Source organism: Myotis brandtii, unplaced genomic scaffold (genome assembly GCF_000412655.1).
Source record: "Myotis brandtii unplaced genomic scaffold, ASM41265v1 scaffold126, whole genome shotgun sequence".
Lineage (NCBI taxonomy): Eukaryota > Metazoa > Chordata > Mammalia > Chiroptera > Vespertilionidae > Myotis > Myotis brandtii.
The window spans coordinates 1,116,945-1,141,544 of record NW_005354425.1 but is presented as its reverse complement, the minus strand read 5'-3'; the positions used below and the strand labels follow the sequence as shown (position 1 = coordinate 1,141,544).

At 37.1% G+C, this 24,600-nt stretch overlaps 1 protein-coding gene across 1 annotated transcript in view; it reads left to right on the top strand.

Annotated features, from left to right (window-relative positions):
• Positions 1 to 24,600, top strand: part of DOCK11 (dedicator of cytokinesis 11) — a 141,734-nt gene that overhangs the window by 91,218 nt on the left and 25,916 nt on the right. Inside the window, exons 33-41 of the mRNA XM_014534185.1 lie at positions 947 to 1,013; positions 2,652 to 2,699; positions 4,125 to 4,267; positions 5,560 to 5,675; positions 7,714 to 7,851; positions 11,902 to 12,084; positions 15,242 to 15,355; positions 19,173 to 19,388; positions 19,478 to 19,535. Of these exons, the coding sequence (XP_014389671.1) occupies positions 947 to 1,013; positions 2,652 to 2,699; positions 4,125 to 4,267; positions 5,560 to 5,675; positions 7,714 to 7,851; positions 11,902 to 12,084; positions 15,242 to 15,355; positions 19,173 to 19,388; positions 19,478 to 19,535 (1,083 nt within the window). The remainder of the gene's footprint in view (positions 1 to 946; positions 1,014 to 2,651; positions 2,700 to 4,124; positions 4,268 to 5,559; positions 5,676 to 7,713; positions 7,852 to 11,901; positions 12,085 to 15,241; positions 15,356 to 19,172; positions 19,389 to 19,477; positions 19,536 to 24,600) is intronic.

Below are 24,600 nucleotides of genomic sequence, written 5' to 3'. Positions count from 1 at the left end.
GGGGGGGGGGGGGGGGTGCGGTAACCGGAAGTCACTTATAGCTTAATTTTAAAAGGCTCCACAAATCTAATTGGACTCAATTCTAGCATTTTTATTCTTGATGATCAGTATTTTATAATCATTAGAAACTACCAATACTCTTGGTCTTTAAAAAATTGGAAGTGAAGTCAAAACCCCCACAGTACCCCCCCCCACCATATGACCAACATTGCCTGGCCCTCCATTGTTGTCTGCAGGGGGCTCTAGCTGGGCTTGCAATTCGGTCATTTGCTTACTTTTGCGATACCTACAAGATGTTTACATTTTAGAAGAGGATCTGTTGACATATCTGAGTCGGATGAGAAAGGGTTGGAAAGTTAAGTGGCAGCAGTTTTCTTTTATTAAAAATAATATCCACAAGTAGGTGTGTTGGAAGTAGAGAAATAGATAAAAAGGATAAGTACATGTAATAGATTTTAAGGGACTTTTATATCTGAAATACTACATTTGTGTGTATTGACAGGACTTCACAGTTTATTACCCAAAGGCAAAGAAGAGAAAAAATTATCTCTCTCTAAAGTTTACATTTGTTAGACTTTTTGGTTCAGAGATCCCTTTGAGTAGCAGACAGAGGTACTAGACACGCCCACCGTTCAGCAAAATTCCCAGAAATGCACCATCTTGCATAAAATTTTAGGATTTTCATTAAAAACCCCAGGTCGGCTTCCTTCCTTTGTTTTCAGGGATGATATGAAGATTGGGATGAGCTATCCAAAAGAAGATTTATAAAATAAAAATGTTGAAATTAAAATACATATTTGGAATTAATTCAAAAGAATACAGTGTGTGTATTGTGCACAACTATCCATACGTTGATGGTTGTTTAAGCTAAATTATTGGTACTTTGAGGTTTACCGTGCTATTTGCTCTATTTCAAGATCTAACGCTTTATTTATTCCATTTTCAGATACTCTCTTAACTTACTGGAATAAAGTATCTCCTCAGGAGCTCATAAACATTCTCATACTTTTAGAGTAAGTTAACATTTTCATATATATCCCCTTATTTGGGGAGCTTAATTTTTATACATAATAAAATGTCAACTTTTTTTCTTGGTTTCAACATCTTATTTGCTAATAATGTAGAAAATTTTGATAATATAAATACTGACATTCAGGTTCTTCACATATAGAGGAAAAACATGGTGATACTTGTGATATTATAGAAAAGCCTAGCCAATAATAGACCATTTTTATAGCCTGGCAGGAGTCTTTTTGTGTTCTGGAAAACTAGAAGTAGCATCAACTGTCCTAAATCATTCAGAGCAGATGCTGGCTTAATAGAGCAGCTTAACTTATTGGAATTTATAATTTGTACTCTAAGGTAGAGCTGAGTAATTTCACCCACTTCAGAAATGTACAGATACATAAATAGATGATAGATTAATAGATTAATATAGATATCTCCATTCCAAGGCACTTGGGAAAATCTAGTCTTTTTTTTCTAGATAGAAGTGGAAAGTTGTTCTATACAGGGTGAGGTAAAAGTAGTTACAGTTGTGATTACTTGAAACAGTTTATTCTTCTATCATTACTTATTAATTATTGTATTATTTTCCATATGAACAACTGTAAACCTACTTTTGCCCACCCTGTATGGTATGCTGAGGTATTTTAATATTATTTAAGAAAACTAAAATAAAAATTAGAATGAAATCTAGCAAACTTTTAAATAAATAGTACAGATATATATATTATATGTGCATGTCTACCAAAACACAAAGAGGATAATTCATAAATATTTATTAAAGTATTTCAAAATTTTGCAGAAAATGGCAGCAATCAAAACAGCACTTAAGATTAAAAAGAAAATAAACTACTCTAATTATATTGATATGTTTGCTAATGAAAATATATGATGTTGGGGATTTACTTTAAAAACTATGGGAGGGCCGAACCGGTTTGGCTCAATGGATAGAGCGTCGGCCTGCGGACTGAAGGGTCCCAGGTTTGATTCCGGTCAAGGGCATGTACCTTGGTTGCGGGCACATCCCCAGTAGGGAGCGTGCAGGAGGCAGCTGATCTAAATAAATAAATAAAAACTATGGGAGGTAGGTAGATAGGAAGGATGGAGGGACAGCAGAGGACCTGTTCAGGGTAGAGATTAAACAAAAATGGCTATGAATTGATTATTGTTGAGGCTTGCAGGTGCTAGGTATGTGGGAGGTTAGTATGCTATCCTCCCTAATTCTGTATGTGTTAGAGATTTTTAGTCATAGAAAGTATTTTAATGTCATTATAAAAAAGCATAGCAATTACCCCAACTTTTAGGGCTTATGAAACTTTCTTTAGATATTAACTATACTAGAGACTTTTGCTATGATATATTATAGAAAACAAAGGATGATTAACATTGATAGGTTCTTTTATGTTGTTAAAATTATACATGAAGACATGGGCCTTTTTGATATCAATGTAATTTTAGCAAATAAATGTAGAGAAATATAATATGGCAAGCCCTCAATTAGTTATGTGTATATTTCTGTCTATCAAAACATACATTACAATATGAGTTAAGTAGTCATTCTTTGTAGCACATGAATTTTCAAATATTACTTGTTAAATTGCAGATAATTAACTACTTTACTAACATGCTACTGTTTTTCTTTCTAGAGTATGTTTGTTTCACTTTAGATACATGGGAAAAAGAAACATAGCAAGGTAATTCCCATAGCATGGCAATTTCCACTTTTTTCTGTTTCTTCCAACAGAGGGCAGTCTTGATCATGCCATATAAAAAGTACACTATTCATTTTGAATTCTCTTGAAACCTATATAATTTCTATTAGCCAATGTTACCCCAGTAAATTCAATACAAATTTTTAAAAGGACAACCCATAATTTATGTATATCTCAACTCAAACTTTAAATTAAACTAATGCGAGCTGATACATTTAAGTTTTCCAAAGGAAAATGGTTAGCCCTATGTGCAGGGTTTCTGTCCCAATCCTGAAACAGATGCTGTCTTTTCCAAAGGATGTGTGAGGAAGGGCTAGATCCAAAAGAAGGCAGGAAACCATAAACTGAGGACAGTTGTAAGGTTTTTATTTTTATCTACAAACTATCAGTACTCACCTAAGTTGCTAAGGTAAACAGAAATGCTCAACACTGATTGGGATAACATTATAAATGAGCATTTTTTTTTCTTTTTGCTGTTTAAGTCTTAGTGAAATAAATAATTTTAAAATGTTTCAGGGACCCTAAGGAAATATCACTTGCTTATTTCAATGAGATAAATTGTTGGGGTAGAGTTTGTAGTCATTAAAGCAACACAAATAGAGTTCATTTTTTTAATGTTAAATTCCATTGCACTTCCAAAAACTGAAGAGGCTGTTTGGATAGGGTTTATAATTCCTGAGTCTCTGGAACATTCTAATAATAGGTAATTCAGGTGACATTTTCCACTGTCTTTCCCCATAACTGGAAACTGGCATGGTAACTACCACCATGAGCCTTAACCTCTAACATTCTGCTGACTCTCTCCCTATGTTTCCTAGAGAATAGACAAACTATTTTTCTTATTTTGTTCCTCTATGACCCAGTTGTAATTTTTAATAAAACCTTAATATTAAAGAAAAAAATTACAAAAAAAGGAAAAAGAAAAAAATTACAAATTCTTGCAATAGACATATTTAAAGAGTAAAAATTTCTGGTCCAAGTTTAACTCAAGTTTAGAAACATTTGATTGACACTCCTTCTTAAACATTCAGGAATTCCCTCCCCCATTTCAACTTTGAGCAGCCCTCTTACTGACTTTGCTGACTTGCCCTTCCTCATCTCCTGAGAAAAGACTGAATCTTATTAGAGTGTTGTCCACTTTACACTGATATTTTTGATGAGAAAGAGGGAAGTAAATAACTCTCTAAATTCCTTAATTATATTCTTATAGTATCAGCTCTTTTAAATATATATTAAAACTTCATACAATTTCCAGTGATGTCTCATTTAAGCCAAGTAATAGTTGAAAGAACATTGATCGTAGTATTGTGTTTATGTGGAAACCTAATTTTTTTTTAGTTAAAAAACATCTAACATTGAGATATAGTATTAGAGTACTCCAATTCCTAACTTTAAATTTTATTTTAGGATACAGGATGCCTGGCTGTCAAAACATTTTGGAGTAGACCGAAAATCTCAAACCATGCCAGCTCTTCGAAACAGATCAGGAGTAATGCAGGCCCGGCTTCAGCATCTTAGTAGCCTGGAAAGTTCATTTACACTTAATCACAGTAAGTGAAAATGTGTGTGGGGTCCCCATTTGAAACAGATATGTAATACTATTTTACTTTAAAGAAGTCCTGGTTTAAATAACCAATATGATTGAAAATGATTTCACAGACATAGATCTATTTGCATATCTGTGTATTTATATATCATCATTTCATAATATATGACTATAATAAAATATGCATAAATTTTTCAGCAATTTTAGGTAATGGTATTGTTTTTCTTAATTCATTATTAAATCCATTTTTCTCACTGAATTGTTTTTATTTACATTGAATATCCTTCATTACTACTGTTAAACCTTTTTTTAAAGAATAGTTTATTAATTTTTAGAGAGAGAGGAAGGGAGAGAGGGAGAGAGATAGAAACATCCATGTGAGAGTGCACATTGATCAGCCACCTCCTGCATGGCCCCGACTGGGGATTGAGCCCACAATTCAGGCATGTGCCCTTGACTGTGAGTCAAACCAGCAACCTCCTGATGCAAAGCATGACACCCAACCAACTGAGCCACACTGGCCAGGGCTCTACTGTTAAACTTTAACGCAAATATTAGCATAATAGTATAACATAATAGTGTATGCAATATTTATTTAGAGTTATTGTTCAATGATTTTAAGGGATTATACATGATGAGCTGAATGCAGAGATTAAAGAACTGTAAATATTTTTTGACAAAAGTGTTTCACACATGTTGAAGTATTGATAAGGCGAGTAGGACAAGGAGAGAAATCTTGCCCAGCTGGGAAAGCTACAGGGTTATATAATTGGAAGCTATCCTTTGAAAAGCAAATATTAATAAAAAGTCAAAGAGTGAGAAAACTTGCATTTCCATACAGTCCTCTGGAGGATGCAGAGAAGGAAGCCAGCAAAAGTGGCCTGTATTAAGGACTAATAATAAAACGAACGTCTTGAGCAGGTGGGCCCTGATGCGACAGACTCAAGACATTTTAAAAAATGCGGCTTACAGCCTGCACGGCCTAAAATGCCTCCCACATTATTTCCTAGTTACATCGCCATAGTTCATCACTAAAATCTTGTCTCCAAAGGAGTGGGCTCCTAATTATGTGTGCAGAGCTGTTGATACACAGCTCTAAGTAAAAATTGGTAGACTTGATTAACCAAGACTACATTTGATTTAGGAATAAACACAGTGAAACTCATTAGGTCTGCAAGTATCGAGAGCCTCCTCTCTTCTTGCTTGTCTCTCTAAGTTTTTTGGAGGGGAAATCATTCAAAACTATTATGTGAATCTCTGTTCAGCAGTTTTAATTTACTTTTTGTTTAATCCTAGGTTCTACAACAACTGAAGCAGACATTTTCCATCAGGCCCTTCTAGAAGGCAATACTGCTACTGAAGTTTCTTTAACAGTGCTAGATACCATATCGTTTTTTACCCAGTGCTTCAAGGTAAAAATGAAGAGTTAAAATTCAGCTGGCATCATTGCAAAGAAAACATTATAACAAAACATAACCAGTCATAGGAATAAAAGCCCCGATGAGCACTCAGGAAACTTTGATGATAGACTGAGTTTGGCTACTGTGTGACCTTGGGAATTCACCAAGACTCACCTGCCACACCCAGTTGTTTTATTTTCCTGGTTAAAAATAGATCTCTTTCATACTTTTATTAAAATATTCAGTAATTTTAGTCCAAATCATGATTGAATTGGTTTTCTCAAATGCCTGTTGTCATGAGGTGTCTCTTTAGGTTAGATGATGTCCAGGCAGCCTGGCTGGCTTCCCTGGTCAGGCGCTTAGTGTTTTTTCTCAGATGTTTGCCTCAGTACAAATCATTATTGCTATGGTTAAAAACAATAAGGCCAAAGCAGTGAACTTTCAGGGTTCTTAAAGGAGTAAACTGGGCTAATAGATGTGTTTGAAGACTAAAAACTACATAGCTTTAATATAATATCAGCGGGAGAACTCAAAAGTGAAAAATTGTGCTCACTTTCACCTGAGTTATACAGATAATTTTTTTCTTTTCTCCCCGCTCTGTACTTTTCAAGAGGCTCATAAGGGAAAATCGAATTAGATAGTAATTAGAAATAGGCATCAGTATCCCTTTATGAAATATTAAGTTCTCATTAAAATGCAAACCAAATTCATTGTGCCAATAACTAAGGATATTTGGTCTCGAGGCTTGCATTGTATTCCTTCCTCCTATTCAGATGTGTCTCATTTATTAACAAACATACCTCTTGGTAGATGTCAGGCACTACCCTAAGTGCTTTATGAATATTAAATCAGTTTTTTTATTGTGGGGCTGGGGGAAATGGGGATGACTGCAAAGGGGCACCAGGGAGGTTTTTTGGGTGATGGAAATGCTCTAAAATTGGATTGTGATGGTTGTACAACTCTGTAAATTTACTAAAAATAATTGAACCATATACTTAAAAATGGTAAATTTTATGGTATATAAATTATACCCCAATAAACTAAAAAAATACAAATATGAACTCACTTTTAGTCTTCATATGGCTTTATGATATAGATACTATTATTATTCCCATTTAAAAACGAGCAAACTGAGGCTCACAGGGAATTTAATGTCGTATAGCTGGTCAGTGGCAGACTCAGGATTCAGATCTAGGCCAGTTATCACAAGGGTCTATGCTTCTAACCATATATCATGTTTGGAAATAAACTAAGGAAAGAGCCAGAAAAATCTAACACCCTGCATGGATTCTGGCTGTTGATGTTACCATTAGATTTGTCAAAACTTTGAATATTATTTTGTCGGTTTTTTGTTGTTGTTTTTGGCCAAGTTGTAACCTGTTAGTTTTTTGAGGGATAGGAGAATAGGGCTGGAGAAGTTAACCAATGCTTTTTTTTTTTAAAGTTTCACAAACCAATAGTTATTTCTCTACAATTTATTGTTTCATTTATGTCTCTTTACACGGAGCATTTAAACAATTTATATGGTCTGTTCAATTGTGACACCTGTTATTACCTCTACTCATAGAGGGTTTAATTTTTCACCAATGACTAAACGTATCTTATATAAACATACTTAAAAATTAAATTAGATAATAGACTTTTAAAATATGACTGATATTTTCCTTAATTCTTACATTACTTAGTCTTCCTCAGAGAAATACACTTGTATCCATTTATTTTAAATTTACTGGTTTCTTAATTGAGAAGTAATATGGCTAGGTTAATAGAAATTACTCTTCCCATACTAGTTCGGTATTTGGTGTGTTACATTGGAAAAATATTTTTTCATCTTATGCATAAAATGATGGAAGCAAGTATATATGTAGTTTATGTAGTATTTTGAGATTTCCAAGTTGAAAGATGGCACAGATGTTTTAAACATTTTGTTTTCCTGAAATTTTCAGACATGGATTGATAAACAGGTATTGGTAAGTCAGATCTCTCATTCTAAGCAGGGGTAACATAAACTGTTTCTGCCAAAATTATGTTTATTTTCATGTTTTTTTAGAGTCAACTTTTAAATAATGATGGCCACAACCCATTAATGAAAAAAGTATTTGATATTCATCTTGCTTTTCTTAAAAATGGACAATCTGAGGTGTCGCTGAAACATGTATTTGCTTCATTGCGAGCTTTCATCAGTAAGGTAAGGACAAAAGCTTTATAGCTAGCTGCTAGTGGGCTTGCTTCATGGCAAGAAAAAAAGAGGGGAAAGAGGATTATTGTTATGACATCTACAAACCTCAGACACTGAACCCATTAAGTCAGTACAGTAAAACCTCCATATAACAGACTAATTTGGGCGAGGGGGTTTCTGTTAAAGCTGAAAGTCTGTCATGTAATAAAGTAGGTTTTCTGAATGCATATGTTAAAAATTTGATAAATTAGTTTACCTGTTTTTACTTAAGTAGACACATCTGTGTAATTAAAATTAAGTATGTATGAAAAGTTTTAATTTCACAGAAAAGTTTTCTATATGTATTACCTGTAATTTTAAATTTATACTGAATAGGTCTAGTAAATGCATGCATTCACCAGTTACCTTGAGTAAACACGGCTGGGGCATGGCTTAGGGAAAGTGGGAACATCTGCCGGCAATACTGCTGCAGAAAGCCACGTCATTCTACAACAGAACCATTTACCATGCGCCATGTGGTGTGATCACATGCTGATCACTCACTGAACATTGTTTACGAGCAGTGTGACTCCTGGATTTAAATACATAGACTATAGTTGTAAATATGTTATATTTATTTATGTCGGTAAAATTACTAGTGTTTTTTTTCCAATGTATGGCCTACTCACTAAAATTTGTTAAAAATAACGGTGGATTGCCCTGGCCAGTGTGCTCAGTGGTTAGAGCATCCGCCCTCGGGCTGAAGGGTTGCGGGTTTGATTCCTGGTCAAGGGCACGTACCTGGGTTGCCATTTTGATCCCTGGCCTGGTCTGGGTGTGTGTGGGAGGCAACCAATTGATGTGTCTCTCTCACATCTATGTTTCTCTCTCTCTCTCTCTCTAAAAATCAATGGAAAAAATATCCTCCGGTGAGGGTTAACAAAAAACAAAACAAAACAAAAAACAACAGTGAATTAATGACAAAAAATAGCCTGTTAATGTAATTATAAGGAAATCTTGGCTAAAAGCATTTTTAAATTAGCAGGGTGTTAATATTCTTTTTTAAAAAATCCTCACCTGAGGATATTTTTCCCATTGACTTTTTAGAGAGGGTGGAAGGGAGCAAGGAGGGAGGGAGAGAGAGACTCAGTATGGGATCAAATGAATGAGCCCTTCCTTTCAATGCTAATGGCATCTGTGGGCTATAAATTTTCAGGCTTTACCTCATTTTTAAAGAAACCTCAGGCTAGACTTTTAGGAATAAATATGACTGAAACAGATAGCAAAGATTTATTTCTGGTCTGCTTCTGATAGCTTTTAAATGTAATAAAAAGCATCATAAACCAAGATGGAGTTAAAATTATGGAAAGGCACAGTTCAGGCCTTCCTCTCTGGTATGTGTAACTTTAACAAGATAAAGAAATTCAATTAATTGATTTGTATAATAGGATAACTAAGCATGGAAAGCTTTTTTGTCATCATTACTTATTGCATTTAACTGATATAGAGATTAGGTGGATTTGAAGGTTTTTTTAAATTGCTATTTAATACAATTTGTGAATAAAGAAATAAATGGAAAACTGCGTTCACTATAAGCATCTTATAAGAAACTGAGGGAAAGACATTAAAAAATAGTTTATTTGCCCTAACCCAGTGGTTCTCAACCTTCCTAATGCCACGACCCTTTAATACAGTTCCTCATGTTGTGGTGACCCCCAACCATAAAATTATTTTCGTTGCTACTTCATAACTGTAATTTTGCAACTGTTATGAATCGTAATGTAAATATCTGATATGCAGGATGTATTTTCATTGTTACAAATTGAACATAGTTAAAGCATAGTGATTAATCACAAAAACAGTATGTGATTATATATGTGTTTTCCAATGGTCTTAGGCGACCCCTGTGAAAGGGTCGTTCGACCCCCAAAGGGGTCGCGACGCACAGGTTGGTGACCCAGAGGTTGAGAGCCACTGCTCTAGGGAGAAGGACATGCATATGCAAAGGCCCAGAGTTGGGAAAGCTTGAAATTCTGGAGACTGAAAGGCCCAGTTTAGCTGGAGCATAGTGAACTAGGGAGATCATCAGCATGAGTGTAGTTGAAGCCATGGGAATGATTTAATTTCTCCTGGAGTGTATATAGAGGAAGAACCAAAAAATAGGTCAAGATTAGTACATTGGAGAAAAACAACATGGAAGGGGTTAGAAGAGAAATGTGTAGAAGAGATGAAAGGAAGCAGTAACAGAAGTAGGAAGAAAGAAGGCTATCGTGGAAGCCAAAAGAGAAAACAGTGTCAACATTATTACGAGATACAGTGTCCTAATAAGATAAGGGGGAAGGGAAGTCCATTGGAATTGACAGTTATGAAGTCACCATTGATTCTGGCCATTTGCCCACTCAGAAGTGATGTGGGTAGAAGATTTAATATAGTGAATTAACTACATTATAGCTATGCCCTCCCATACACCTTTATTTTCATTTTCATACTAGAATATCTTGTCCAGCAAGGTTTGTTTTCATCTGGTGAACTCGTTGATGAGATTTCCAGGCAGCCAATCAGAAAACATTTATTAAACATTCATATCTGCGGAGCATTGCACTTGGTCTTAATGTGATAAAAAGAAGGTTGATTCCTACAACATGGTTTTAAATTCAAGATTCCCAAGAGGTTATTTTGAAAAGGTTGGCCCTTTAGCTTCATATTCCCTGAAAAACATCCATCGTGTACCCTGCAGCAGCTTACTCCTTGCTTGCCTAGACATGTAAGCATTAGAGATTATAACAAGCCTATGTTATATGTATATTTTATCTTCCACAAAGCAGACTGACTACATTCTCAAAGTAACAGCCACTTGACTGTTTAGACCAGTGATGGCGAACCTATGACACGTGTGTCAGAGGTGACACGCGAACTCATTTTTTTGGTTGATTTTTCTTTGTTAAATGGCATTTAAATATATAAAATAAATATAAAAAATATAAGTCTTTGTTTTACTATGGTTGCAAATATCAAAAAATTTCTATATGTGACACGGCACCAGAGTTAAGTTAGGGTTTTTCAAAATGCTGACACGCCGAGCTCAAAAGGTTCTACATCACTGGTTTAGACAGCCACTTTTGTACTCTCTATGCCAATAAATATCTTTTTAAAGTATAGTTGACATACAATATTATATTATTTTCAGCATAGTGATTTGACATATTCCTTAGATGTGATCACCACAATAAGTCTCTTAACCATCTGTCACCAAAGTTGTTATGATAATGTTGACTAATTTCCCTATGCAAAATATATCTTATGTTTTTTAATTGATTTTAGAGAGAGAGGAAGGGAGAGGGATAGAGAGAAACATCAATGAGAGAGAATCACCAATTAGCTGCCTCCTGCACGCCACCTATTGGCGATGGAGCCTGCAACCCTGGCATGTGCCCGACTGGGGACCTCTTGGTTCATGTGTTGACACTCAACCACTGAGCAACACTGGCCAGGCACAAAATTTATCTTAATTAACACTGTTTATGAGTAAAGGACACATATATGTTTGTGCATCTACACTTCATCTATACCCCGTTTTGTTAAAAGGTCAACTTTACTTGCTCAATAGATTCCCACTATAATTTTCTCAGCATTTGAAAGTTCATAACATAAAGAACTGTTTAAATATAAAGCAGAAGAGTAAGTAATGCATATTGTCCTTCCCATTTTTAAGGGTCAGATCGAGACCCATCAATCATTCATCATTTCAGTCATTCATTAATTTAATGCATATTATCAAGAACTTACATAACATTTTTTTCCAGATCATGATGAGCTCTTCTCAGTCTGTACCATTTATTGTTAGCACCTCACATTTTTGTAGTGACTTGTGTACTGACTTGAGTTGTTTTGTCATTGACACATGCTGGCCTTTGTGTGTTTAACTAGTTCATGTTTTCCAGAGCAGAGCCCTAATCTTAAGTTCATTATGTATCTTCAAGACACCTAGCATAGATTTAAGTGGGAATATAGTTGGCATTTGATAGTTGATTGATTTTTATGATTGGGTTTTCAGATACTTATTTATGTTTTGTTCTTTAGTTTCCCTCAGCCTTTTTCAAAGGAAGGGTAAACATGTGTGCTGCATTTTGCTATGAGGTTTTAAAGTGCTGCACCTCGAAGATTAGCTCAACCAGGAATGAAGCATCTGCACTTCTGTATCTTCTGATGAGAAACAACTTTGAATATACCAAAAGGAAAACCTTTCTGAGAACACATCTGCAGGTCAGTGAAAATCAAAGCTCCTCTTCTTCAATTCAGTCTTTAGCCTCTAGATCAGTGGTTCCCGGTGTGGGGCACCACCCCACAGGGGGGCAATTTGAGAATGAGTTATTAACAGTGAATTTTTTGCTTTTCTTATGGTTCTAGGGGCCTCATATCCAGTATAGAAATATATATTGTGACATATTTACACATTTCAGTTCTCTATTATATGTTTTGAAACTTTATCTGCTAATTTTTCATATCACTTTATATTTTTTAACAATTTCTTAGTGATTTCTTCCTCAGTACTTCAACTGTCCTTTCCTTCTTTTATTTTTCTCTTTCATGGATGCCATGTTCTTTGGCAGCTTGTTTAGACCAAGTTAATGGCCTTTTAGGCTTCCTCCATGTGAATAGGAATTCACTTTTTGAATAATAAAAATTATATGTCATGGGGGGTGGGCATCAGGATTTTAGAGATGCTTAGGTGGGGTGTGGCCAGAAAAAAGTTGGGAACCACTGCCCTAGATCAAGATCTAGAGCTACCCAGTCCAATACAATAGCTGTTAGCCACATGTGGCCATTTAGCACTTGAAATGTAACTAGTCTGAATTGATATGTGCCCTAAATTTGGCTTTTGAAGACTAAATACCAAAAAGAGTAAAATGTCTCAATTGTTTTATATTTACAATATGTCGTAATGGTATTTTGGATATATTGGGTTAAGTAAACTATTTAAATTCACCTGTGTCTTTTTACTTTTTTAATTGATTTTTTTAGAGAGAGAGAGAGAGACAGGGAGAGGGAGGGAGAGATCAAAACATCCATGAGAGAGATACATGGATTGTCTGCCTCCTGCATGCCCCCTACTGGGGATGAGCCCACAACCCAGGCATGTGCCCTGATGGGGAATCAAACCTGCGACCTCTTGGTGCATGGAATGACGCTCAACCAACTGAGCCACACCAGCCAGGCTCTTTTTACTTTTTTTAAAAAAAAATATATTGTATTGATTTTTTACAGAGAGGAAGGGAGAGAGATAGAGAGTTAGAAACATCAATGAGAGAGAAACATCGATCAGCTGCCTCCTGCACATCTCCTACTGGGGATGTGCCCGCAACCCAGGTACATGCCCTTGACCGGAATCGAACCTGGGACCTTTCAGTCCACAGGCCGACGCTCTATCCACTGAGCCAAACCGGTTTTGGCATCTTTTTACTTTTTCATGCAGCTACTAGACAATTTAAAATTGCATGCATGGGTCACATCATATTTCTATTGGAAAGCGCTATTCTAGAGCATAGGTGTTATGAGGTAGACTCTAGTTCAGGTTCCAGGACCAACACACATTGTATGACCTTGAGAAACGTCCTTAGTGTGTCCGTGCCTCAGTTTCTTCATATGTAAAATAGTGGTAAATATTTGTGCCTGCCTCATACAATTGTTGTGAGGATTAAATGAGATGCTTAAATAACAAACAAGACACTCATTAAATATTCTGTAGTAGGTAATAATACAGTTTGTGTGTTTCACGTTTCAGTCTGACCAGTAAGTAAAACATGAGAGAAGTCTCAAGGTGTAGTGAAAAGAAGGAACTTTGGAAGTAGACCTACCTGGGCTTAATCGTAGCTCAGCTACTGACTATGTGACCCTAGACAGGTGTATCAATCTGTCTTAACTATTTGCCTTATCTGTAAAGTGAGGCCAAATATATTTCACCTTGCAGGGCTGTCATGAGGGATAAAAATAAAGTGTGTGTAGTGCCAGGCACAATGACTGGCATGTAATAGACACTCAGTACATGGTAGTTGTTATTCAACATCTCCATAGTTTTCGGCTTATTTCATGAAACTGCTTTGAACTAAAACACAATTAGGACTTCTTAGCTTAGTAGACCTCTTTGTAGTATGGGAAACCTTTGGTTATATTTATATCTTCACTGCCATGGTGTGTCCCATTGCAGTTGTTTTTTGGAAATGGGTTATAAATGGGGAAACAGCCTATCAGGTTTTTAGAAATGTTATCAGTAATGTGGAAATCCGATAGAAGTGTATTCTTTCTGTAAAAATCTACTATATACTAGTAGTTACTTTTGGATACTAGGGGCAGGGTTATATAATAAGGGCCTTTATAATTCACCTTTATATGAGGTATCATTTGAATACCATCTTTCCCCAAAACATTTCTGCAATTAGTGTGTCAGTATGCCTGAAATTCCCCATTAGGGTATGTTCTTCTGGGTCAAACCATTATTTCTCTCAAGATCATTATTCAAATGTAAATGAATTAGTAAGTATGAAGACTTGCAACCATGTTTGGCACATAGTAAGTGCTCAAAAAAGAGTTACCTAGTATTATGATGATTATGATCTCTTTAATCCTCAGAACATTTCATAACCTTATTACAATTAAGGAAAGTGAGGAATGGAAGGGTTAAATAGATTTTCTAAAGCCCCACAGTGAATAATTGATAAAGTCAAGATTTGCATCTGAAGCAGTTTGATTCTAGAGCCTGCAATCATAGCTCCTGCTTCCCAAGACCAGAGGTAAAGCATCCAGCCATTAACGCCTTACCATGAATCATTTAGGCATTCCTCAAAGGGATCCTGAGAGATTAAAAAGCACCATCAAAGGCATTACATGTAGGGCTATCTTAACTAGGTAGGTGCTAGTCAGAAACAAAGAAGGGGGAAAAAAGAAAAAAGAAACAAAAGAAAAGAAACAAAGAAGGGAGGTGAGGTGCTGGAATTGGAAGTTCAGGACACTAAAATAGACCAATGAAAAGGAGTGAGAAACCATAGAAGAAAATGTCATTTATTCCCAACTTTGCCATAGCTGCTACCTAGCAAGCATGTTCAAAATGGAGACGTGACCCACGGTAGTTTCAGTTCACTATTATGAAACAGTTTTGGACCGAGCTGTACCATGAGCTTAGAAAAAAATTTCACATCTAACCAAGAAAAGTCCCAGTAATATTTGAAATTGGAGCCTTTGAAGTTGCTATTTCCATAAAAGAATTTAAATTTCTCATGTCTGAAGAAAGTAGATTATGGTGGAACTGTGTAGAATCTTTAAAAGAAACATTTCATATGAATGCTTATGGGCTTATACAATGATGAAAATAAATAGCATTTGTTAAAAAGACAATTGAAAAACAATATTTGCTTTTTCCCCACAGATAATAATTGCTGTAAGTCAGCTGATAGCTGATGTAGCACTAAGCGGAGGATCAAGATTTCAGGAGTCTTTATTCATTATCAATAATTTTGCTAACAGTGACAGACCTATGAAGGTATGTTCTCACTTCAAGTAATAAATTAGAAGCACCTTCACTGTCAGAAAAGTTTACACTCCTAGAGTTAAACTGTTATTGCGTCCATGACTTATTTTGTTGTTGTTAATTGTCACCTGAGGATATTTTTTTCATTGATTTTCAGAGAGAGTGGAAGGGAGGGGGAGAGATAGAGAGAGAGAAACATCAATGTGAGAGAGACACATAGATTGGTTGTCTTCTGCCTATGCCCTGACTGGGGCCTAGGATTGAGCCTGCAACAGAGGCATGTGACCTTGATCAGAATTGAACCTGTGACCCTTCAGTTGGGCCAACGCTCTAACCACGGAGAAAACTGGCTAGGGCAGGTTCACGACTTTCAGTAAAATAGTGTATAGTCCTAGCCAGTTTGGCTCATTGAATAGAGCATTGACCTGTGGGCTGAAGGGTCCCGGGTTCAATTCCGGCCAAGGGCACATGCCTAGGTTGCAGGCTCAGTCCCCAGTAGGGGGCATGCAGGAGGCAGCCAATCAATGATTCTCTATCATTGATATTTCTATCTCTCTCTCCCTCTCCCTTCCTCTCTGAAATCAATAAAAATATATTTAAAAAAATAGAGTATAGAGAATGTAAGCTTCATGATTCCAGGCTTTGTCTTGTACACCACTGTATCTCTAGCACTTAGAAAACTGCCTGGTACATAGCAAATAATCAGTGTTAGTTGAATGAATGGATGATTGACTATACTGTGTATACACAGTTATTATGGCTAGTAGGATTGGAATTTTTTTCTGAGCTTGATTTCTAAACTTGCTCTGAATGTAAATGGATCCTTTCTTTCTTAACAGTTGTTAACTATTTCCCATATTGATTAATTAAGCACTGAGTTTGAAATTTCACAAAATCTCACTTCTTAGAGCAGTTAACAGCCGCCTGATCCATTGCTAACAGATGAGGAACGGCACAGAAGAGATTTATTATCTGATGAGTTTTAAGAATCATCTGTTAACTGTGGCTTGCCATAGATAATTTTTTTCCTTTTTTAAATTGAATTTATTGGGGTGTCATTGGTTAATAAAATTATACAAGTTTCAGGTATATAATTCTACAACATAACTGTATATTGTATTGTGTGTTTATCACCCCAAGTCAAGTCTCTTTTCATCACCATTTATCTCCCATTTTCCATCTTCTACCTCTCCCACAGCCCCCTTCCCCCTGGCAGTCACCGTAATGTTGTCTATGTACATGAGTCTTTCCTTTTTTTTCTTTGTTTAATCTCTTCCCCCTTCTCACCCAGCCCCCAAACCCCTCCCCTCTGACAGCTGTCAGTCTGTTCTCTGTATCCATGAGTCTGTCTCTACTGTGTTAGCTTATTTTATTCATTAGATTTCACATATAAGGGAAATGATATGGCACTTGTATTTGTCTGACTGGCTTATTTCACTTAGCATAATACTCTCCAGGACCATCCATGCTGTTGCAAAAGGTAAGCTTTCTTTCTTTTTTTATGACTGAATAGTATTCCATTGTGTAAAAGTACCACAGCTTTTTTATCCATTCATCTACCGATGGCCACTTGGGCTGCTTCCAAATCTTGGCTGTTGTAAATAATGCTGCTATGAGCATAAGGGTGCATATATTCTTTCAAATTAGTTTGTCAGGTTTGCCATAGATACTTATTGGCACTCCCAAAGACCCTGAACTCCATTCCTCTTTCTTACCTATTTGCTTAAAACCTATACCATTGTCAAAATTCATTTGTTGCACAGAAAGCAGGTTCTGATCTTCAGTACTATATGTGTACAAGGAAAGAGAAATCCTTTGCCAATAAAGAAATTTTCCTCCCAGAGGAATCATCTCCATTCTTGGGAAAGGTCATCTTCCAACGTAATTGGACAATATTGTTTAAAATCTGAAAAAAATAAAGCTCACAGTCATAGTGTCCTTGATGTTTGGGACATGTAGATCTATGTAGCAAAAAATATTCCCACAGGAACATTGCTTAGACTGAAGAAAAGGAAAAAAAACCAACAAAACAAAACACTGTCAGGCTGGGAAAGTTTGCTTTCCAGCCAGTTCTACTGGTTCCCCAGGAAATAAGTATATGAACACAGAAATGGCTTCTGTCATTTAGGATCTTTTACTCATACTCTAAGAGTTGTTACCATCCTTAATTCCATGGTATATAAAAGCTCGAAGAGAAACTTTTTCACAGTCATAGGGGTGTGTTTTGGCTTTCCTTGATAGGAAATCTTTTGCATTGACTCATTTCTTAAATGACTTAGTTTTATTAGTCAGTCACTTAGTTTATTGGTCAGTCACTACCAATAAACCCTGTTACAACAAGGAGTGCCTTGCTCCAGTAAATGGAATCTCTCTTAATGAATAAGAAGGTACTTTATGTATATAAGTATTACTTTAAAAGGATAAAGAAGGCACTTTTAAAAACTATTTCCTCCACTTTGGGTTATATTCACACTGGAAAGCTCCCTAACCCCTATATCTTTAATCATACAGATAATTGTGATTACTTCAGTGGGGTTAAGAGAAAGTGATAGGACTATTTTAATGGCCATAATAAAGAGGAAACTGTAACTTACTGGTTTTGGGGGACCAAAACAACACTTTAAGAGAGGTTAATTATCTCTTTAAACTCTTTAGAGTGCTCTATGATTCATAAGCTCTAATTTGTATAAGTGGACACTTTGTAGTATTTTTTTCCCCTTAGTATATGCATGTAGTAGTTGGTGGATGGGATGGGTATGCTTGTCAGTATGGAAGAGTGGGCTAAGGTCACTAGCTCTGGAGCCAAACTACCTGGGTGTAAATCTTGTCTCTACCACTTACCAACTATAATATTTTAACCAAGCTACTTCACTGCTTTGTGCCTCAGTTTTATGTTGGTAAATGAATTATGATAGTCCTTAGCTCACAGGATTGTTGTAAGAATTCCTAGATCACTGCCTAATACAAAGTATACTGTCAATTTTTAGTTATTGTCCTACCAAGCAAAATAGAGACAGACTCATAGATAGAGAGCAGGCAGACAACTCTGGTGTGTGTGGAGGTGTTAGAGGTGGTGGTGGAGGGTTGAACAAAAAAGGAAAAAAGAGAGAACTCATGGATGTGGACAATAGTGTGATGATTGCGGGGGAGGGGATTGGTGGAGGTGGAAGAGGGCATAGAGGTGATAAATGGTGATGAAAAAAATAAAATAAGGGAGAAGAAGAAAACAAAAAATTTTTAGTTACTGTTGTAACTAAAACTACACAATAAAGTGACTATAGATTACTCTTATGGCTGTAGAATTCAGTGGAGGAGCTAGGGTTCAAGGCTTGGTAGCATGACTCCAGTGTCCATGCTTTTAGGTAACCACTGCCATCAAGTTTAGAGCCTTTGAAGCCTGAGCTAGTTGGATATTTTGAAAAGAATTAATTTGAAGTTCTTTAGACATGTCCCATGCCAAGAACCAAATACCCAGAACTGTAACAAGGATTAAAAAATTGTATGTTGCCCTGGCTGGTATGGTTCAGTTGGTTGAAGTGCACCAAAACGTTGTAGGTTCAATTCCCAGTCAGGGCACATATCCAGGTTGTGTGTTTGATCCCTGGTCAGGATGCCTGCAGGAGGCAATTGATCGATGTTTCACTCTCACATCAATGTTTCTCTCTCCCCCTCCCTCTCTCCCTTCTCCTTCCCCTCCCCCTCCCTCTCCCTTCTCCTTTCTCTAAAATCAATTTTTAAAAAAAATCGTATGTTATTCCTAGGATTGAATGCTGAGGTTTAGAGCACATCAATAATATTAATAAACATGTGTTTTTTGTTTTTAAATTAGGCAACTGCTTTTCCCACAGAAGTCAAAGATTTGACCAAGAGAATTCGTACCGTTCTTATGGCCACTGCTCAAATGAAAGAGCATGAAAAAGACCCTGAAATGCTAATTGATCTTCAGTATAGCTTAGCCAAGTCCTATGCAAGCACCCCAGAGCTCAGGAAAACCTGGCTTGACAGCATGGCCAAGATTCATGTAAAAAATGGAGATTTTTCAGAGGTAACTACTTAAGGCTTTGTTTTAAACACAGCCTTGCCAAATCCCTGGAGCACATTCTAACAGCTCTTTCTTTGTCATCCTTTTTTCAGGCAGCAATGTGTTATGTCCATGTAGCAGCTTTGGTTGCAGAGTTTCTTCATCGAAAAAGTAAGATATTTCTGTTATTAGAGATAGGGAGAATTGCAGTTAGTGCAATAGTTTTTATCCTTGTAGCTTGCAGCTGTGAATGTGATATAATTGAGCTCTGAAAAAATGTTCACCTTTAGCCTCATTCAGTGTTTAACAGAAGTTGTTCTTTAAAAAAAAACAAAACTGGATTGTTCATTTTGCCTTCTGCTTTCATTAAGAGTTAAGTAGCCTGATATTCAATGTTTATTTTCCAACACTGTCTCCCTGGAAGTCTGCCACAGATTAAATTCTTCGTAAGGCTCATGAGAAGCTCTGGATAATACCATTCACGTATTTTCCCCTCGTCTGCCTCAAGTTCACCAACAACTGCCCACAGATTTAATCTCCACAGTCGCTTTAGTGCAACAGTACCTTGGTATTAAAGGGTAGTCAGCACATCATCAACATGGCCAAATAAGACATTCCTTGTTTGTCCCCACACACACACACAACAATTTGGCATCCATTCAGAGACAAAATTGCCTTTGTGGAAGCTCTGGGAGCTAGTGCCTTATGCCAAGGAACCTGGGAGGAATGTTACCAACCTCTGCATTAGGTAATAGGCAGACAGATCTCAGTCCTGGTTGTGGATCCTGCAATGGCTCATGCACTGGCTCCAGCCCTTCCCAGCTGCAGTCTAGGAGCTCCTGGAGAATACTATCTTATGTAATCACCCATAGACAAGAGAGCCTTGGTGGAAATGTAGGAGTTCAGTGGAGAAATTCCAGCATGCCACTAGAGTACACACACACACACACACACGCACACACACGTTTAAATGCATTGGAGAGGGTAAAGTTTTACTTTACTCGTGTCACCCCTTCCCCAAGGTGGCACAGCTCAGTGCCAAGAGAGACATCTTATCTGTGATTTCTTTCACGGGAAAAGAGAGAGCATGAGAATGGACACCTGGCTTCCCCAGCTGTACAGGATGCTGCCAAAGAGGCCCATTGCTCTTTCGCCCCATCCAGAGTGCTGAGTTGTGAGCTTCATGACTGGGGGTGGGGGCAGGAAGAAGTTGGAAAAGTGGCAAATAGGACTCTCAGAAGGCATTAAAGAGACATGGTTCATATACTAGCTCAAGAAGCCCACCAACAAGCTGCTAGGGACATTTAGCCTGTGGTTCCCTCCAACTGGCCCATAAGCACCCTCCAGTGCTCCATGTGCTTCAACCACATCTCTCCTATTCTATAGCCAACTTCTTATGCATGCTCCTGATGGCAGCAAGAGCAAGCTTTAGCAGACAGCTAGTGAGCACAAGCAAAAAGTAGGCCAGAATCTGTGGGCCAGGGAGAGACCACAAACTTGAACTTTATCACCACTCTTGGGAAAGCAAAAATGGAGGCTGTTTGCACCTGGCCCAGTGTGTTGCATGATGGAGAGAAGGCATACAAACTTACGAATTTTGCCACAAGAGGGAACAAGAAGTATGGAGAAGATGTATCCATAAAAAAACTTGTGCAAACCTCAGAATCCCTAGCAAGACAGGTGGAAAGCATTTCTCTCCCAAAGTCAGTCAGTAAAGACAGTTGGAAGTGACTGCTACTTCAAATGTGAAGACAGCAATGCCAGACAGCATGGATGGAGCTGGAGAGCATTATGCTAGATGAAATAAGCCAGTCAGAAAAGATAAATATCACATGATATCACTCATTTGTGGATTGTAATGAACAACATAAACAGATGAACAAAAACAGATCCAGAGACAGAGAAGCATTGATCAGATGCTCAAACCTCAGAGGGCAGGTAGGGGAGGATGGGGGTAAGGGGGAGAGATCAACCAGAGGACTTGTATGCATGCATATAAGCATAACCAATGGACGCAGACAACAGGGGGTGAGGGTGAGGGCAGGATTTGGGGAGTGGGGGGGCAATGAGGGGATAAGGACACATTTGTAATACCTTAATCAATAAAGGGGAAAAAATGAAGGAAACATGACATTACCAATAACCTTCCAGTAATCAAACTCAAACACTTGGAGAGCTGTAATTTTACCTAATAAAGAATTCAAAATAGCTGTTTAAGGAAGTGCATTGAGTTACAATAAAATAGAAAGAAAATTCAATGAAATCAGGAAAAAAATACATGAACAAAATGAGGTTAAACAAAGAGATAGAAATCATTAAAAAGAACCAAACTCTTGAGCTGAAGAATACAATGAAGTGAAAAATGAAATAGAGAGCATTACCAGCAGGATCAAACAGAAGAAATAATCTGTGAATTAAAGGGGAGGACCTTTCAAATTATCCAGTCAGAGGAGAGAAAAGAATGAAAGTGTCAACATAAGAAACACCCAAGCCTTCCAGTGGTCGGCAAACCGCGGCTCGCGAGCCACATGCGGCTCGTTCACAAAATACCACGTGCGGGTGTGCACGTACAGTGCGATTGAAACTTCATGGCCCATGCACAGAAGTCGGTATTTTGTGGAAGAGCCACACTCAAGGGGCCAAAGAACCGCATGTGGCTTGCGAGCTGCAGTTTGCCGACCACTGCTAACCGGTTTGGCTCAGTAGATAGAGCAGCGGCCTGCGGTCCCAGGTTTGATTCCGGTCAAGGGCATGTACCTTGGTTGCGGGCACATCCCCAGTGGGGGGTGTGTGCAGGAGGCAGCTAATCAGTGTTTCTAACACTGTACCCCACTCCCTTTCTATAAAAAAAATCAATAAAATATATTTTAAAAAAAGAAACACCCAAGCCTGTAAAAATTTGTATGAGTTTTTTTAGTCAAACAGATGACAATTGCTAGGAAGCCAAACCTCAGTGGATTGGGAAAATGCTCCCCCAAAATGACAGTTTTGTACCTTATTATACATTACAATCAAAAGAGGAGGAAGTGAAATCCATTAGTGACAGATTAGGGAGGCTGGAGAAAGCAAAGCAGTGGGGTGGGGGGACCTCTGGGCTTGGATAAAAAGTAAAATGACAGACATATATTTTGCCTAGTTGGTTACAGGATAGATAAGTCAAAAATTAACATGATAACAATAATAATGAGGGGATTTATGGTCTCTGCTCTGGTAGTGGTATGTCTGGAGATGTCCAGAAAATGGAAAGTTACCTTGACATTCCAAAGGCCTGTTATCACAGATGCAAAAGACAGTAGACAGGCTCAGGTTCAATTAAGGTTAAGATTGACTTTTTTCAAGGAAGATTCTAGCCTGGGACATGATTACCTGCCATAAACTGCTTTTAGTTTAAAAAGTTTTAATTTCAGACCATCTTTTGTGGTTACTTGAGGTCTCTGAGTTTGTAAGGCTGCCACACAGACCTCCCCTGAGCTTGTCAGGTTTACTATGTGGCCCCCTTTTCATCCACAGAACTTATAAGGGAACCCCCATAAGGCTATCAGTGGATTTCTCAGCAGAAACCTTAGCTAGGAGTGGGATGGTATATGTAAAGTGCTAAAAGAAGAAAAACTGCCAACCAAGAATATTCTATCCAGCAAAGCTGTCCAGAATTGAAGGACAAATACTTTCCTTAAGCAAACAAAAGCTGAAGGAATTCATCACCACTAGACCTGCCTTACAGGAAATGCCAAAGGAAGTTCTTCAAGCTGAAATAAAAGGATGCTAATTAGTAATATGAAAACATGTGAAAAGGATCTGTGTGAATGGATAAAGATGTGGCAACAGAATATACAACAGAATATTATTCAGCCATGAAAAAAGAAAGAAATCCTGTCATTTGTGACAACAAAGATGGACTCCCAAGGGCATTATATTAAGTCAGACAGCAAAAGACAAATACTATATGATCTCACTTATATGTGGAATCTAAAAAAGCTAAACTTGTATAAAAACAGAGTACAATGGTTTTTATCTAAGTTTGGCTTTTATTGATGTTGTTCAAAGGGTACAGACTTGCTACTTACAAGATGAATAAGTTCTGGAGATTTAATATAGCATAATGATTATAATTAACAAAATATACTTGAAAGTTGCTAAGAGAGTAGATCTTAAATGTTCCCCCGCCCCCAAAATGGTAATTATGTGTGCTGATTAGCGTTACTGTGTTAATTTTCAGTGTGTGTGTGTGTGTGTGTGTGTGTGTGTGTGTGTATGTGTATGTGTGTGTCAAATCAACACATGTACTTTAAACTTATACAGTGTTATATATCAAAAAAATAATTGGCAATGGACATTGCAAAGAAATCTCTCACTATCTATCATAATGGCCAAGCTACTTCTTTTAAGGCAGTTGAATGAGTAATCTTAGATCAAAATGAAACCATATTGTGGGTGTGATATCACTCTGGTTTTGGCTATGAAAATACAACCATGTTTTGTTTTGTTTTTTAATTACAGAATTTCTACCAGTAACTATGTATTTTTCATTTTACATCTAAGGCTCAGAGTCTGATTGCCTCTATTAATACCACTCATGTGGAGAAATTTTTTCTAAAAAGAGTCTTCCCAAACTTAGTATCATGATTAAAATGTAGATTCATTTTACTTATATTTTAAGTTAACACTTTCTGTTTGATACTGAAATTTTTTCATTCCTCACCTGAGGATTTTTTTCCATTGATTTTTAGAGAGAGTGGAAGAGAGGGAAAGACAGAGAGAAATATCGATATGAGAGAAACACACTGACTGGTTGCCTCCTGCATGAGCCCGAACCAGGGCCTGGGCTGAGGAGGAAGCTGCAACCAAGGTACATGCCCTTGACCGAAATTGAACCCACGACCCTTCGGTCTGCAGGCAGATGCTCTATCCACTGAGCCAAACCGGCTAGGGCTTTGATACTGAAATTTTTTTGAACGATGCATTTGCTTGCAATTGGTATACTCTAGTTTTCTCCTTTTGGTGCACATGTGAAATTACAGTAAAAATAAATATTGAACTTGAACACTGCCATTCCAAATAAACTAACAGATATGAGAACCCTAAACACAGTACTGAATAAATTTTAAGTGTATCTTTCAGAGAAATTAGGTTTATATTATCTCATCTTTTAAATTAGTCGACATGTGAAATAAGAGTTTTTGTCTGCTAAGTATAAAACTATATTCTTTAGATACTGAAATAGTTAAATATATTAAAC